At 40.5% G+C, this 16,088-nt stretch overlaps 1 protein-coding gene across 3 annotated transcripts in view; it reads right to left on the bottom strand.

The window, feature by feature from the left end:
- The window catches only part of LOC135581816 (uncharacterized), a 29,455-nt gene extending 14,878 nt beyond the window's left edge, over positions 1-14,577 (bottom strand). For all 3 annotated transcript variants that reach the window (XM_065094905.1, XM_065094907.1, XM_065094906.1), the window contains exons 1-6: positions 14,063-14,577; positions 13,820-13,967; positions 11,051-11,382; positions 2,410-2,491; positions 2,025-2,325; positions 891-949 (exon numbers count right to left, since the gene is read on the bottom strand). In XM_065094905.1, the coding sequence (XP_064950977.1) occupies positions 891-949; positions 2,025-2,325; positions 2,410-2,491; positions 11,051-11,382; positions 13,820-13,967; positions 14,063-14,517 (1,377 nt within the window). In that variant the 5' untranslated portion in view covers positions 14,518-14,577. The remainder of the gene's footprint in view (positions 1-890; positions 950-2,024; positions 2,326-2,409; positions 2,492-11,050; positions 11,383-13,819; positions 13,968-14,062) is intronic.
- Positions 14,578-16,088: the final 1,511 nt, after the last annotated feature.

Genomic DNA, 16,088 nt, shown 5'->3' with positions numbered 1-16,088 from the left:
GTGACATTCCATCCCTTCCATATCCATTTTCTTTGAACATACATATCACAAAATCATAACCATACACACAAACCAACTCGACTTTTGCACCAACAATAAATATGCTGCATCAGGGCAACCTAGCTCAAACAGGCGACCTATTGCCCTATCCTCAATGATAATGGTATTTGCATAGTGCAGGAGATAGCAATACATGAAACTGAAACTACTTCACCCACATCTTTGATGATATAATTTGAGTGACATTTGAAGCAACCACATAGAAGGTTATTAGCCGAGTCTCTAATACAGACAGCTGCCGCACTATATAGTCTCAAAACACACAACAGATATAGCCACACAACTGAACAGAACAACTCGTGAGAAGTTATTGAGAATAATACAACAGAAATGAACACTCAACAAATGCATACATAAACACTGAACAGTGGGATTTAATAAAATAAACAGCAAATTCCCAGAGCATCAAGTAGGTATTGCTCAAAACAATGCTGATCATACTGTAGCACCAAATTCATCAAATGATGCATTGGAAGTAGAGCTGGCAACTTATTTATAGAACTCATGGTATTTAGATAACAGCAATCCATATGTTGCAAATCACATGTCCAATGCTATAGGTCTCTTTTCAATGCTTACTGGTCTAATAGGCCAGTAAGGGTCCATATCTTGTCAAAGTTACTTGACTCAGTTTATACCAACTAAAAGGGAACATGTCAAGTCAGGTGCATTAAGTTATAAAAATGTTATAGAATCATGTTTCTTTTCATGAAGCCTGCCAAGAAAACATGGAAGAACCAAGGATAATGGAGATAGAAAAATATATATTAATTCAGATAATAATCAGTATAAGTAAAATCTAGAGGATATAAAAAAATTGTAATACTCACAGTGTAGCAAGTTTGATGTTGAGAATGAATAGCCTCAATGTATGGGGCCATTTCCCACCCTACAGAGTATGACCAGAAGGAAACAACGTCATGTAAATAGAAGTAAAAAATCTTGGCAAGATAAAGAAAGAAAAAAAACAGCATCAAACCATCTATTATATGATAGTTTTACAATAATAATGAAACAAAATAAAGAGTAAACTTTCATAAGGATGTTGAGAAATGTCAGACTGCATGGGCAGTAGCACTACCATAATTATCTATATTAGTGTTGCATCTGCTACTACAGGTAAACAACCGGTGACTACAAACCGCAATCCACTAGAGCACCAGCCATGGTCAAAAAAGGTAACTGGGATGTAACTTAGCACATGTACTTAAATACAAAAACACAGAGATAGAGAAAAATAACAACTGTATATATAAATAAGAGTCAGAATAGCTTAATGTTTGAATTAATTGGCACTGAATAAGTTAAATGCCTCAGATGCAAGTACTGCACCTCAGTCATTGATCAATTGTCCCATGCAGCACAGAGCAGCACTACTGATATGGTTGTCCAATCTATAGCTTAGAAAATTGTTACTATCTTATAGCCCATAGCCTAAATGTCATAATCAATCCCAAAAAAACAGATGTAAAATAAAATGAAAAACAACCAACAAGTCCTTAGCCATTTAAAGTTAGTCGCCTTAATTAAATTCATTTGAACAACTATGACGATTCTCACCCTCGTTAATGCTTTCAATGATGTAGATCCAAAAACAACTAACAAAATTTGGTAGGAAGACAGAATGGAGAAGGACAAGGAGAGGACACAACACTTGCAAATACAATATGCATTTTCACCAACATGTTGCTCGGAGTTTTGAATTGCTTTAAAAACTTGTTAGGAAAAGAAGAAAGTCTTGGAGATATTAACTATAGGTTCCACTATTCATAGCAGTAACATGACAACTAGGCATCTAAACATAATTATATCAATACAGTAATTAATATTTATAAGCACATAAAACATACAATGAAAAAGGACACTAATTTAGTGTTCCACATAATTGTGAAAAAAAAGAGAACTATAAGAAAAAGATCAAGAGAGTTCATGCAAATGCCATCATCATATGAAGCAAAACTTACCAGACAATTCATCATCACGACTTCTCCTCTGGAGATGTAAGCATTGTGCAAGTATAACAGCTTGCTGGATGAATGTCAAATTAATATCCTTGTTGATGTGAGTAAGATGCACATTAAGATCATCATTCTTGCCATTTTTTACTAATTTTGGTGTCATTAGTACATCAGAACAATCATCAAGTTTATGATCAACTGCATCCTTACTTTCAGAAACAGTACTATCACTCTGGACTTGAGAGAGATGCACATGGCTTTGTTCATGATTGTTTGCAGCAAGTATCAACTGAGGCTTTGCTTCTACCTAAATCATATAAAACAAAGTTTCTTCAAAAGAGGTTGATACACTACAAGGTTAGCTCCCACAAATCATTCAGCAAAAAAGAACCTGGTGTACTGTCCGGAATCCAAGAGCACCAGTAACAATAAGGTGCAGTCCACATGATTTTTCAGCACATTCCAGATGTGACCTGAAAAATTAATTGTATAAATTACAAGAAAATTGCAATACAAGAAATGTGATTGCAAATTAAGAACCAAGCATGTTGCAGAATTAGTTTTAAGCAGGTCACAGAATCCTGAATTCTAGGTAAAAGATGAAAATTAAGCAAGCTAAGGGTTTCTTTGATTAATGAATTTCACAAATATTACCACAAGATACCAGTCTATCACATGTTCACTTAGTTGTATATGAAACCAAACATGGCTTAAGATACCAGTTGGAGAGATATGTACCAACCAGTATTTACTGATTCAGCCATGACCCCATAGTGAACCATGCACCTTGGTACAGCTTGGAATACTGGTCAGTCTATATTACTATTTAATTAGTGTTATCAAGGGGGTATAAGTTGGTACACTGCTCGGTATCTTGGTACTGTATTGATCTGACAGGCTATGGCAACTGGTATTGGACCAATATTTATAATCTTGAAAACAAGTACTAGAGAAGATAAGAGCTATATGAACCCTGAGGCACAATCCAAACACAATCTTTATGCCTCATCTTTAATGAGCACTTCATAGGGCTTGAGCACTGTTCATTTATTGTTAAGGTAACTTCTGTAATCATTTGCCAGAAACAGGGTGTATAATTGAACAAGAGACCTGTTACATGAATTTCACTCTGCATCTCAGGGGAAGAGATTATTAAAAAGAAAAAAGACAAACAAGTTTTACTTTTCATACTCCCCCCTATTTTGTTGCACCCCTCCTTTGCTTCTTTTCTTTTGTTTATTCTAATGTCTCTACTTTTTGTTCTATTTCTTATTTTGACTACATGTTGGCTCTTCTTTGCTTTCTTCTTGTTGTTGTCTGTGCTTTCTAGACACATCTCGTTATCATATTTTCTTTATCTATCGTCTTCACACCCTACCTTGGTGGAGAACTGTTTTCTTTCTTTCTTTATACCTTTCATATTTTTCTTCCTTTTTTCTTACTCCAACTGCACTATGGATGACTTGTCTCTATAAATATAGCTCAAAGGAATATTATTAATGCTAGTGGTGCTGGAAAGTTTAGCATTAGTACAATATGCTCAAGTTAGATGGTGACAGATGATAATGACTCATCGGAGTTCCATTTAGCCATGGGGCAAAATTAAAATTAATTAAGAAGAGTAAATATGAGGAATATGGAGGAACAAAAATGAAATGCAAATATGATGACAAAACAATGACCACTCTTGAGCTTTTTTTTTTTTCTTCATGAAATGTTGGTCATCTTTGATCCTTTGGTCCTAGACCACTCTCCAACGACTAAATTTTTTTCACTTTATTTGAAAGGTTTTGTTCGTAAAGACTCTCAATAAATATGCCTTCATTAAAATATACATTGCCAGCTCTCAATAAATGTGCCTTCGTTAAAATATACATTAAGGGTCAAGCAAGCTCCAAGAGGCCTCAATGCTCCTCAAGCCTGACAACTTCCTATTCGTGACAGATTGATGACCAGCCAGATTGCCAAAAAAAAGGAGTGGCCTAATACATGAGGATTTCACCAAAACAGGGTTTACGAATGCTTGATGTACACAAACTTATACCTGCAAGATCATTACCTAAAACGCAACGAAGAAACTTTATTGTGGTGCCAAGGCTCACCCTCGCATACAACTTCCAGCATCTTACAATAAACTTTTTCAAAGTGGTGTTCCATAGTCAAACCAACTTGATGAGCTAAACCAGCAGTGATGGTTCCAATAACTCTTTATTACATCTAATGCTCAACCTCGATACTTTGTCCCATGAAGGGGTTATACAGCATCATGAAATAGCGTTAGCCAAATTGGAATTCAAAAATGATTACTAGATGCAATACCAAGGTATGCAATTTCGAATAATACCGCCCGATACAGGTGGTACATACTGGTCCGTCAGTTGACCGGTACTCGGACTGCCCGTTACCGGACGGAACGGAATATATATATATATATTAATATATATAAATATTTTATATATAAAAAATTTTATAAAAGGCGACGTCACGTCGTCGAGGCAACGCAACGACGCCTTTTATAAGAATATTTATATATAAATATATATAATATTATATATATATATATATATAGAAACAAGACGACTTCGCGTCGCCTCGACGATGTCGCCCCGCATGGGAGAAGGAAAAGGCAACGCGACGTCGCCTTTTATAAAAATATTATATATATAAGCGAGGCGACGTCGCATCACCTCGACGACATCGCCCCGCCTGGGAGAAGGAAAAGGCAACATCGCCGAGGCGATGCGACGTCGCCTTTTATTATATATATATATATATATATATATATATATATATATATATATATATATATATATATATAATCTTTTATATATATAATCTTTTATATATAAATATATATTTATTAATTTATATATATATATATATAAACGAGGCGACATCGCCTGGGAGAAGAGAGAGTCAACGTTGCTTCGACGACGTCATCGAAATATATATATATATATATATATATATATATATATATATATATATATATATATATATATATATATATATATCGAACAGTATACCGCTCGGTATACAGTATCGTACCGTACTGAGCGAACGTCGAAACTCTGGTACGGTACGATATTTCAATCCTTGTGCAACACTATTAAAGAAAGTGCAATATGAAGAAGATAACGACTGAGAAAGTCTTTGGCAACAATGCTCTAGAGTCACATTTGTAATTGGAACCTCCTCCGAGAACTCACGTTAAACACTGTGCACTTCAAATTGCATGATAAAAAATAACTAACATGCAAATTGCCTGAAAATTTTGAGATTTAAATTTTCCATGTTTAATGGTAATACACCAACTTTCTAGTTTGGCATAAATTTCTCTGTGATTATTTATATGAAATTTCCTTTCCCACTGCAGGTACTTATTGAGGCAATGTACACACATAATGTGTACATTAGTGCTGCTAACATAATCTTTAAAAGTGATCTAATGCAGCAAAATAATGCATGAACCAAAAAAATTTCACTCAAGGTTTAAATCCTGGTACAATACTGGTTTTGACGCCTTTTTAGATCAGTACGAAACAAGTGGACAGGTTGTATACCTACCTCTACCACAAGATATCAGTAAAAATTAAGAAACTATAAGTACTAACTAGCATCGAATTACATGGTCTCAATATAGGTCCTGGATTAAATAAATAAATGTAGGTCAATATGTATGAGTTTGATTGCTATTTGTAATCTTGCAATTAATAGCCAAGCAACTTGTTGCGCCTCAACACATTTTAGGGAGAACCAGCTAGCTCCAGGTTCAAGGGGCATTTCAACCCTAAACACAATTCATCTGATGATGGGTGGTATCTACCAGTCCACAGCCTACTGTCACGGACTTAGCTGGTTTTGCCTAAGTTGTGCGGCACCCTTGCGTGTCCGTCCGCAAAGGTCAGCCTCCCCGAAGCCTCCCATTGTCCCTTAGGACCAACAAAAGAGAGAACGAGCTAGAGAGAACGCCTCAATCGGGATCCACAAGCAAACATCTCCGAAAACACTTCATAAACAATGCAAATTACAAACAGACTTTACAAGCTCTGAACAGTGGCACAACAAAGGGTAAAATGATCCATTACAGACCGAAAATCTCTCACACATGTCCACATGACACAACCTTTATTTACAAGCCTAAAGAGGCCACTAACCCAACTAAAATGGGACTATTAAGCCTTCGGTTGCCCCTCTACATGCTGTACAAGGCATGAACATGCCGAAAGACACGGACATACATAAGCATTACATCAAACATCCTGTTTCGAAGTTTGTCCGTGACATTCTCCCCCACTTATTCCTTCGACGTCCTCGTTAAAGCCTTTGTCGACACTGCAACTCCTCGCCTTTGCTGAGTCTTCAATCTTCTGCTCCAGCTACAATGCGCCTCTTGGCTCCTTGCTGCTCTCCGCTGCTGTTTTTGAGTAGTCGAACCTTTGATCCGCCATGCTACTTCAACTCACCAATGACTCTGACTCTGGTGTGGGGTTGGCTGAGTTGTGTTGATCCTTGTTGATTCCTGCGGATCCCCCAAATGAAGGAAAAGACCATCCTTACTGCGCCAGTCTCTCAAATTCCTCATGCTGCTTGAACTGGGTGGATGCTTGTTGGAGCTTTAACGAGCATCGTCTCGCAAACTTCTGAAGTTTTGGGTCCTTCCTCCACAAAATTTGCTCATTGACTCTTCTTTCACTTAGTTGTCACATCCAAGTAGGTTCGCATCACTTCCGCTTTCGACTGGCATTTCGTTGGGAAATGAAGCGGACAATCTACTCTCAGTAGCACTGATCACCATTGGTGAGAATTTGACAACTATTGTCTTCTATTATCTTCGAAGGGTCTTTGAACTTGTGCAGAGCTCCTCTGCTGGATAGATAAGAGAATTGGGGTACTCGGTTTCGCACATTCTCTTAAGAGTTGAGAAGGCAAAGGTTACTTGACTTCGCCCGCCTCCTCGAGGTTGTACTTCATGCATCGAGATGGTTACTGGCCTTCGCCTGCTCTTTGCTCACACTTCTGAAGCACTTGAAGTGTTTGCACTCCTTGCGTTGAGTTAGTTACTGTGATTCACCTTCTCAATGCCATCGAACTTCTGGAATGCAGGAAGTTTTCACCCCAACTTGGAGTAATTCTCTCATAGGTTTGGTCGCCTTTGGGATTGTACCGTCTTCTCCATCAACCCTGCCGCCTACTCCACTGAGTAGCAAAGGTACAGCACCGCGTACTGCCTGCTTCGTTCCTTGGTTATGCACTCTTGCATGACCCGAAGTCCTTCACTTTCGGCTATCATGATGAGAAGCTCATTGACACCGGTCTTACGAAGTTCCTCGGCCTCTGCCCTTCAGCCTTGTCTCGGTACTTGGAGATTGCCTCTGCATGCTCCACCTCCTCGGCCCCTTTCACGACCAAGCGCTCTCCCTCCATGAGAGCAAGGGATCAATGACTTTCACGGAAGTCCCGCCTCTGCGGTACCATGGCGCTGCCATGCCCATGGCCCTACTATCCATCGCCTCGCATCTGCATCCCTTTTCTTCACGATCAGTCGATATGTCTCCGTGGCACTCCTCTGAGTCCACCTACATTCTAGCTGATGCTTGATTTTGGGTAGCTAAGTCCCTCTGGACTCGTCGTCGCTTCCTCGCCCCTTTCGACCCCCTGCTTCAACACCTCTGTGTTCTCCAAGCAGTCCGTTTGGTCGATGGAAAGACAGACTGCAACTCCTATGCATGGCCTCTGCCATCACGTTGTAGGGTTTGCACCGATTCTGTTCTCCTTAGCTTCCTTCGTAGCAACGTTCGCTTACTCGACCTTGTCCTCTGACTTGCCGGGCTCCCTTAAGCGAATATGAGCTCTGGAGCAGTCCAACTCTCCAGCTGCTTCGATCATACCTCTGCATGATCAAGTCCCTCCCATGGGACTCACTGGTACTTGCATTCGAACTTTTCCCTTAGTGGAACACAGCCCCCATATGCTGATGACCAAGGTTTTCATCCGATGCAAAATTCGATGCACACCCGGAAGACCCGCCTCTGCGGTACCTTGGCCTTCACTCCTTGAATCCATAGCCCTTCTTGCCGTCGTGTTGTTCACCGAAGTGGAGCTTCTAGTAGCTCCCGATCATACCTCCATATGATCTAGTCCCTCCCGGGACTATATCGTGTGTATCGCATTGCCACGAACTGTTCCACCACGATCCGCTGCACCATGTCGCCTCCTGGTGACATCTCCATTGCATTCTGATCCTTGTGGAATAAACTCGAATTGTGAACCCTCAATGTGTGGCCTCTGCCAATACATCGCAGGGTCTCTTCCACCATCGATTTTGTTCGCTCCTTTGGCAATCGACCTTCATCCACCCACTCTTGGGTCACACCTAGATGAAGCACCGCTCTAGGACAGTCCGTCGCCTAGTAGCTCCCGAAGTCCACCAACTTCACTGTAATTTGTGCACACCATTGTCTGGATCCTGGGCCTCTGCCCCTACCAGCACAATCTCTGCTGCGCACCGCTTCCTTCATAGCAACTCGAATGGCAACACTGTGGCATATTCTTCAAGAGTACCCGCCTCTGCGTCCTCTTGCCCCGTACTAAGGCCTTCTGTACCCAACTTCGCCTCCGTAAATTGAGTCGCCTTAGTTCCTCCATCAAATGCTTCTCCGAGATAAGGTGCATGTGCCCCGAAGCTCCCTTCGTCTTTAGCACCATGCAAGATGAGTCCGCTCCGTCAGAATGAAGGACCCATGGAACAACATGATCCTACTCTTGTCTCTGCAAGAGTTCATGTCCTTGACCTCTGTCTAAGGAAAGCACTGTGCCTCTGCTCCACGTTCCAACTTCTATGCTGGCTCCCTTTATGCAGCTTGAGTACTTCGCCAAGTTACACCCAAGTTGCTCCGCTCCTCGTTTCCACATTGAGTTGATGGTGGCCCTCGCGCCCACCATTCCACGGGTCAGCCCTCCCTTGAGTCCGATCTCCACATCGACTCCAAGTGTGCCTTCATTTAAGTTGCTTTGGGTCGCTCCCCCATTTGATCTCGCAATGCATCCACCAATGCATTCTCTCAAGCGAGATCATGCGACGACTCCTCGCCGCTTGCTCAATCCATCGAGCTTCGTGGAGTTGTTGTTTGTTGAGGTACTCCTCCTCAACATGTGAGGTCTGTCTCACATGATTCTCCCTCTGGAGAGCCGGGACTTATCCCTCCTGGATAACTGTCCCATTGGAGCAACATCTCTCTTCGTTTCGGAGACCACCATCCCCTTGGACTACTCTGATCTGCTGAACAAACTGTGCATTGTTCTGCCTCCTGCAAACGCACTTGTTAGATTGCGACTCCCCGTCAATACAGCCCCCGCTGCACCCCTCAAGGCCTAGCAACATGCTGAACTCGTTGCACACTTCAGCCTCCTACGGACGTATCCTTCACATGCCGAAGAGAAAGTTTCAATGCTCCATGGCGCCGAGTTTCGATCGCCTTGGGATGGCCGCGAACATTCCATTGTCCGCATACAAGCCTATGCATGAGTACCGAATTCTTTGAGTTAGCAATTCCCCTCACCTCTGTGAGCTTTGCACAACTCTTTCGATCGCTGAGCAACTCATTCCACCTTGCATGGTCTCATCCTTTACCAAGCGTCTCGCTTGTCTTGAGCACCATCAAGTATAGTTGTCAACGTTGAGCCGTAGCTCAAACTCAGCCATCCCAACCTTTGTGCGCTCCACATTCATCCAAGCTTGCTTGTTCTCGTTGTGCCTCTTGCGCGAAGGGTTGGCCATTCCTCTGAATGCCAATCTCAGATGCCCGCTCCTCTTAGCGACTCATTTTCCCTACATCTCCATGCCCGTTTTCCCCCAAACGGTCGTGCGTGTGCTGACTACCCTCAACGCAGCCCCGCTATGTCCCCCACGTTTGCATGCTAAGTGTTTCTATGAGTGCTTGTCCTGCTCTGATACCATCTGTCACGGACTTAGCTGGTTTTGCCTAAGTCGTGCGGCACCCTTGCGCATCCGTCCGCAAAGGTCAGCCTCCCCGAAGCCTCCCATTATCCCTTAGGACCAACAAAAGAGAGAACGGGCTAGAGAGAACGCCTCAATCGGGATCCACAAGCAAACATCTCCGAAAACACTTCATAGACAATGCAAATTACAAACAGACTTTACAAGCTCTGAACAGTGGCACAACAAAGGGTAAAATGGTCCATTACAGACCGAAAATCTCTCACACGTGTCCACATGACACAACCTTTATTTACAAGCCTAAAGAGGCCACCAACCCAACTAAAATGGGACTATTAAGTCTTCGGTTGCCCCTCTACATGCTGTACAAGGCATGAACATGCCGAAAGACACGGACATACATAAGCATTACATCAAACATCCTGTTTCGAAGTTTGTCCGTGACACTACGGACAAGTGGACCAGGGTAAACGGGGCAGTACACCAAGTATAAGACTTGTACCACTTGATACAAGGCTTGTACCATCTGATACAGTAACTTTTTCTATTATTTTTTCCTTTTTTCAGGATTTTTCAAATATTGATATGTACCGGCATACACCGACACACAATATGCCAGTATGATTCCGGCCTATACCAGTCCAGGCTAAGACTGATATGGGTACAGTATCCAAGATTAAAAACCTTCACCAAAACACTAAATATTTCTGCTCAAGATAGCAAAAACCAATAAGTACCTCAGTATCTAGGATTTTCTGACAACTGAAACACACTTGAAAAAGAAGTAATTCCAAAGAAAATGGAACTAAAGGAAATATGCAACAAAAGTCTGTACACCCATTCTCAGATATAAATTATAATACTGCACAATGTAAGATGCAATTGCTCATATGCCTGAATCAAAGCAAGTCAAAACAATTTATCCTTAAATCATTGATAAAGCAGCAAAATATGTGGCATATCATGGTACATCCAGTGTGCAAGGATCATGCAGTGTATGATGGTCAACAAGATGCTTGTGTATATATCTAAAAGAAGTACCACATACATCCAATAGCATCCAGGTACTTACCTGAAGGAATCAATTTGGCCATATTTATGTTCAATGATTCCTGCCTCTAAATGAGCCAATGACACAATTGCTAAAGCTTCCCCTTCATTTAACATAGTACCCCAGTAACCAGCAACATGTTCAAAATCTCCAAACTGATGTAAAGTGCTAGTCTTGAATAACTGCAGTAGATCATATAGAGAAGATGACAGCTCCTCTGTAATCCTTTGTTGGAGACAGAAAAGCCTACATAACCACCAATATAGACTTCTGCAACCATTTATATAAGATGTTTCCACCTCAAGGACCAACTCCTTTATCTTGCTCAACAAAATCTTTGAGTATACAATGTACTGAAACAAAAAGTATGTTGCATTATTAAGTAGGTTCAACAAAAGCTCGTTACAAGCTTTATATAGTACGAATAAATCTGAACATGCTACAACAGACTATATCGCATCCAACAACAATGAAAATAACATTAGAATTTGTACCAAAGCTAGAACACAAAAATTTTATCAAATGCAAAGACACACTTTGCAGTTTGTACATTAACAAAATGCTTAGAAGCATTATCATACTTAAAGCAAAAAGACACACAAAGAGAATCACTAAGGAAGACACTTGAGTTCCAATTATCACCTAAAAATATACACAAAGAATGTATATTTTCATCAGAAGAAATTTCATATTTCTGTCATATAACTTTTTCTTGATCTAAAGAAAGGCCCGACAAGATCAACTAATTTCAGGTTGATAGAAGCACAAGCTATGCCTTTCCAAAAGCCAGCATTGCTCAAAAGTACATACCATGGCTCTGATCTCATATTTTAGGCCAACCTTAGTCTAGGTTCCCATGTAGGATAAACTATCAGCTGCAGACAGCAGTTGGTTCTAAGCATTCGCCCTCAACAGCACTGAATATGATTTTGAGATCTAAAAGAAATGTTTGCCCCTGGAAGCACATATCACTGTCAGTTGACAGTGATCTATCTTTTTTGGCTTAAAAAACAATAATAAAATGCATCAAGCTGACAGGTCAAGATTGAAAGGCCAAGCTCGCAAGGTTTTGACAAAAAATTGAATCTAACAGGCACAACCAAGTTCTGAATATAAAAGAATTCTAAATGGAAGTTACAAGCATCTAGCAAATGATTTGTTTGCTTGCATCACCTATAAATATTGAGTTACTAGCAAATAAAGATGTCCAGATTCTAGCATTAGAAACAAGAGAAAAGAAACGATAAAAAAGCAACCAAGAAGTGGGGCATGAACTTCAGACAAGAAGGCAAGTTTCAATATGGTCATATCAGATCATAAACAACTAGGCATAATTGACCTGATAAATCAATTTAAATAGTTCGATCTCGGATATGTTACCAGACATAACCAAATCAACAATTGTGTTGAACAAAACATACCATGATTGATTTGTCATATTAGCCTTGCCATATTTTGCTTGTTCACAATGGAACCGATACATCATGAGATTAATTGGCTGGTGGCATTCATGGTGTCAGAATCAATAATATAGAGGGTCAAATCATAAAATAACAGTGTCATAATTGAATAAACAGAAACTGCATGTCTAGTATACAAGTGATAATGGTTGTGCAGGCGCACACAGATTAAATAGGCCAAGCTCAAGACTGCAACTCTCACATGATTATTGCATGTTTAAATCAAGATTCAGAACTTTTTACTCTTGACCACTGCAACCTAGAGCTGCACACATTCATGACACCAACAAGAAGTATATAAAAATGTGTATTATATCATGATCTACCAGCATAGTTCATAATACATCACAGCGTAGTTATTAAACCCATAACAAACTGGCAGTCCAACCGAAGAAATTGGGAACCTAATCCTTGGCCAGTCCGGTTCCTTAATTGAATTATTTTTTCATATTGACCCAAATACCCTTGAATATAGTTAATTTTTATTTAAATTTTGAGAATATTGTAGTCTTTCTTGAAAAGGAAAATATCAGATGCTTCAGTATGCACTTTGAAGACTCTCTAAAAAGCCCCTCTTATCAGCCTCCCCTAGCCTCTCTATATTCTTTCACTAATGTCCTTTCTCGCTCTTTTGTTGTCTCCCTCTCTTATTCAATCACTTCATCCTTCATTTGCCTCTTTCCTTTTCTTTTTGTCCCTTCCTTTTTGTAGTAATTCTCTTTCACGGTTGTTATTTTTCTTATCCTTCTCTTGTCACCTGTTGACCTATTTTCCTGCCATCCAACTCACTGAAATTTGGACGTTTATCTTTTGATCATCAAACTTTATGAATTCATTTGATAACAAAGAGGCATTTCACAACCAGTTGACCCAATGGTCCAACCGGCGATCCAAGACTTTATTAGGTGAATGACCCATCCAGGTCTCACAATTTTGCAGTAGAGATAATTTATACCATCAAAACATAATGAAGACATGCAAGGAAGACAATAATACAAAAAAAGCATCCTTACTTTGTTGTGGGCAATTGATTTAACATCTACAAATTACAGATAAATCTCATATATACAAATTTGTTAATCTGTTAAAGTGTTTAGAACCTCTCCTAAAAGTTTATGACAATTTTAGCATCTGGTGATCTGAATCCATCATATCACATAAGAATCAGTAGGTTGTATTCATATTATAGAATCATCAAAGCCAATAGTTTGAGAAAACAGAGACCCTCTGATGGAGATTCGTTAAATGAAATGAGGACAAAAGAGGAGAGACTCTGTCGGGGAAAAGGCTATACTTCGTCAGTACATTGAGAAAACACAAAGTTCGATACCTGCAAGAGCGCAAATTTCCCATGCACATCTGATCCAACTGAAGCCACTTGATTACGTGCCCACACGTCCCACTCACCTCCGCAATCACTAATCCCCTCCTTCAGAAGTGGAAATGCCAGAGGGAAAGGAGAGAAATTCCCAATAGGCCTACAAAATTTACGAAGCCACGGATAAGTCTTAGGACTTGGTTTCAGCTTCTTGAATGCATAAAACTTGGGATTAAAAAAGCGAAGGGAGATCACCCAGTCACGTTCTGCTGCGTGAAGGCAAGAAGCGCCGCGACGCCGAGGCACATCAGCAAGGCGCACCTGCCCTCCACATCCACATCCGGGTCAGAATCTGCATCAAGAACTTGGAGCCAGGCCGCCGAGCCAACGTCCCGCAGGAAGGCCTCCACGCTCAGCTCGACCTCTTCGTAGAACCGGGCGGCGCAGGCGGCGGAATCTTGAAACTCCCATGACTCTGAGAAGCCGAAGACAAGGCGGGAGGCGTCGGAGGAGAGTGCATCCATGTAGCGCCCCCTCTCAATAGAGTCGACGACGGCCTCGACGAGGGGGCGGAATGATTGACGTGAGGAAAGGGAGGATGAAGGAGGAGTCGGGGAAGCAGGAGGGAAGAAAGGGAGTTCCCGGTATAGAGTGCAGCGGATGAGGCGGAGCTCGACGGACTTGAGGAAGCCGGGATCGGAGACGCCCATGGCGTCGAAGCGTATTCGGTTGACTAGGGTTTGGAATCAAGACGGCCGACGAGGCAGCGGGACGATAGTGTCTAATATATAAACAGTTATCCCTTATTTTCATATTTATCTTTATAACTTTCTGAAATAACGTAGTTGCCCTTTCACGGACACACAACTATCAAAATCACCCTTGCTGTTAACATTGTTCCTACTAAATATTTTTGACATTGCAATGAATAATTTTTAAGGATTCCCACGTGAAACGAGAAGATGACACCTGCAAGTGATAGGTTGGGTTACATCAGGAGCCCACTGGTCCGCAATGGAGGTAACATGGTTGGACAAATCATAATCTTATGATTTTCGAATTTAGGATACTCAGTTATCTATAATATTTGACTATATATTTATTTCTCATGATCTACTATAATAATCCTAGGTATACTAGTCTATAATTACAATTGATTTTTAATAGTTTCGACACCGTTCTTCTAATTCATTTGCTAACTAACTTAAACATAAGAGAGATTTTATTGTGTTGAATTTTAAATTTTGATAATAAAATCAATTGATGGGTTTATAGTTTAATCAACGTTTGAGAAAAGTGATGGAGGATTAACTTCGATTATGAAAAAATAAATTGATTAAAGTAAGAGAATCATACGTTAGGCCAAAGTCAGAGATCATATATCAGACCAGAAGGATTGGGCATTATATCAAGATCAGATGTTATAGGAGGTTAACATGCCAATGAATCAAGCAATACGTCGAAAGAAAGGACGATGCGTCGAAGGTTCTAACGAAGTGTCAGATAAATAAATGAGAAGCCAGACAACATGTTGAAGGCTTCATAATTGAATTAGAGTTGTTAAGTCTTGATAAAAATCATTTATAGTATAATTGAGTTTGTTTTGAGGCGTAACCATGCCAACTTGATTATGAGTCTATTGGGCCTGAACCAAAGCTGAATTTGACCTATTGAAAAATTTAATGACCTAGGGTTGTGCTGGGCGGTGGTACTACCAGAGCCCGGGTTCCCAAGCTATCAAGCGGTAGTATTGCCCAAGCAGGTGGTGGTATCACTAGAGCTTAGGTTCCTAGGCTGTCAAGCGGTAGTATCACCCAAGCAAGCAATGGAACCATCAGAGCCTATTTTCCCAAGCTCTATATTGCAGTAGTACCGCCTAGCGTAGGTGGTAGTATTGTAAGTACCCCAAAAACCCAGGGAATTAATTTTTGGCCTAATTTGTTAAGTCATCTTGGGTCTATAAATACCTCACTCATGCTTGCTTGGTAAAAGCATGATAACTTGATATTTGAAGTGTGTAAACTCTCTTAAAAAGTATACAGTCTCTTCCTCCTCAAGTTTATAGGTCATTCTAAGGGAGGCGTAAGGTTTTCTTATAAACGAGATGTGTGAATGTTTCATCCTAAGCCTATGAAAAAAATAGAGTTGTAACAAAGGTGGTTGATCTTCGCTTATTGAAAAAAAGATTTGTAGTGAAAGTCGATAGCCTCGAGGGAAGAGGAATCGGGAGTGAACATAGGTTAGGACGACCGAATCACTATAAATCTTATTTGTATTTCTC

This window comes from Musa acuminata, chromosome BXJ2-2, assembly GCF_036884655.1.
Source record: "Musa acuminata AAA Group cultivar baxijiao chromosome BXJ2-2, Cavendish_Baxijiao_AAA, whole genome shotgun sequence".
NCBI classification, from domain to species: Eukaryota; Viridiplantae; Streptophyta; class Magnoliopsida; order Zingiberales; family Musaceae; genus Musa; species Musa acuminata.
This window is presented reverse-complemented; position numbering and strand designations above follow the sequence as displayed.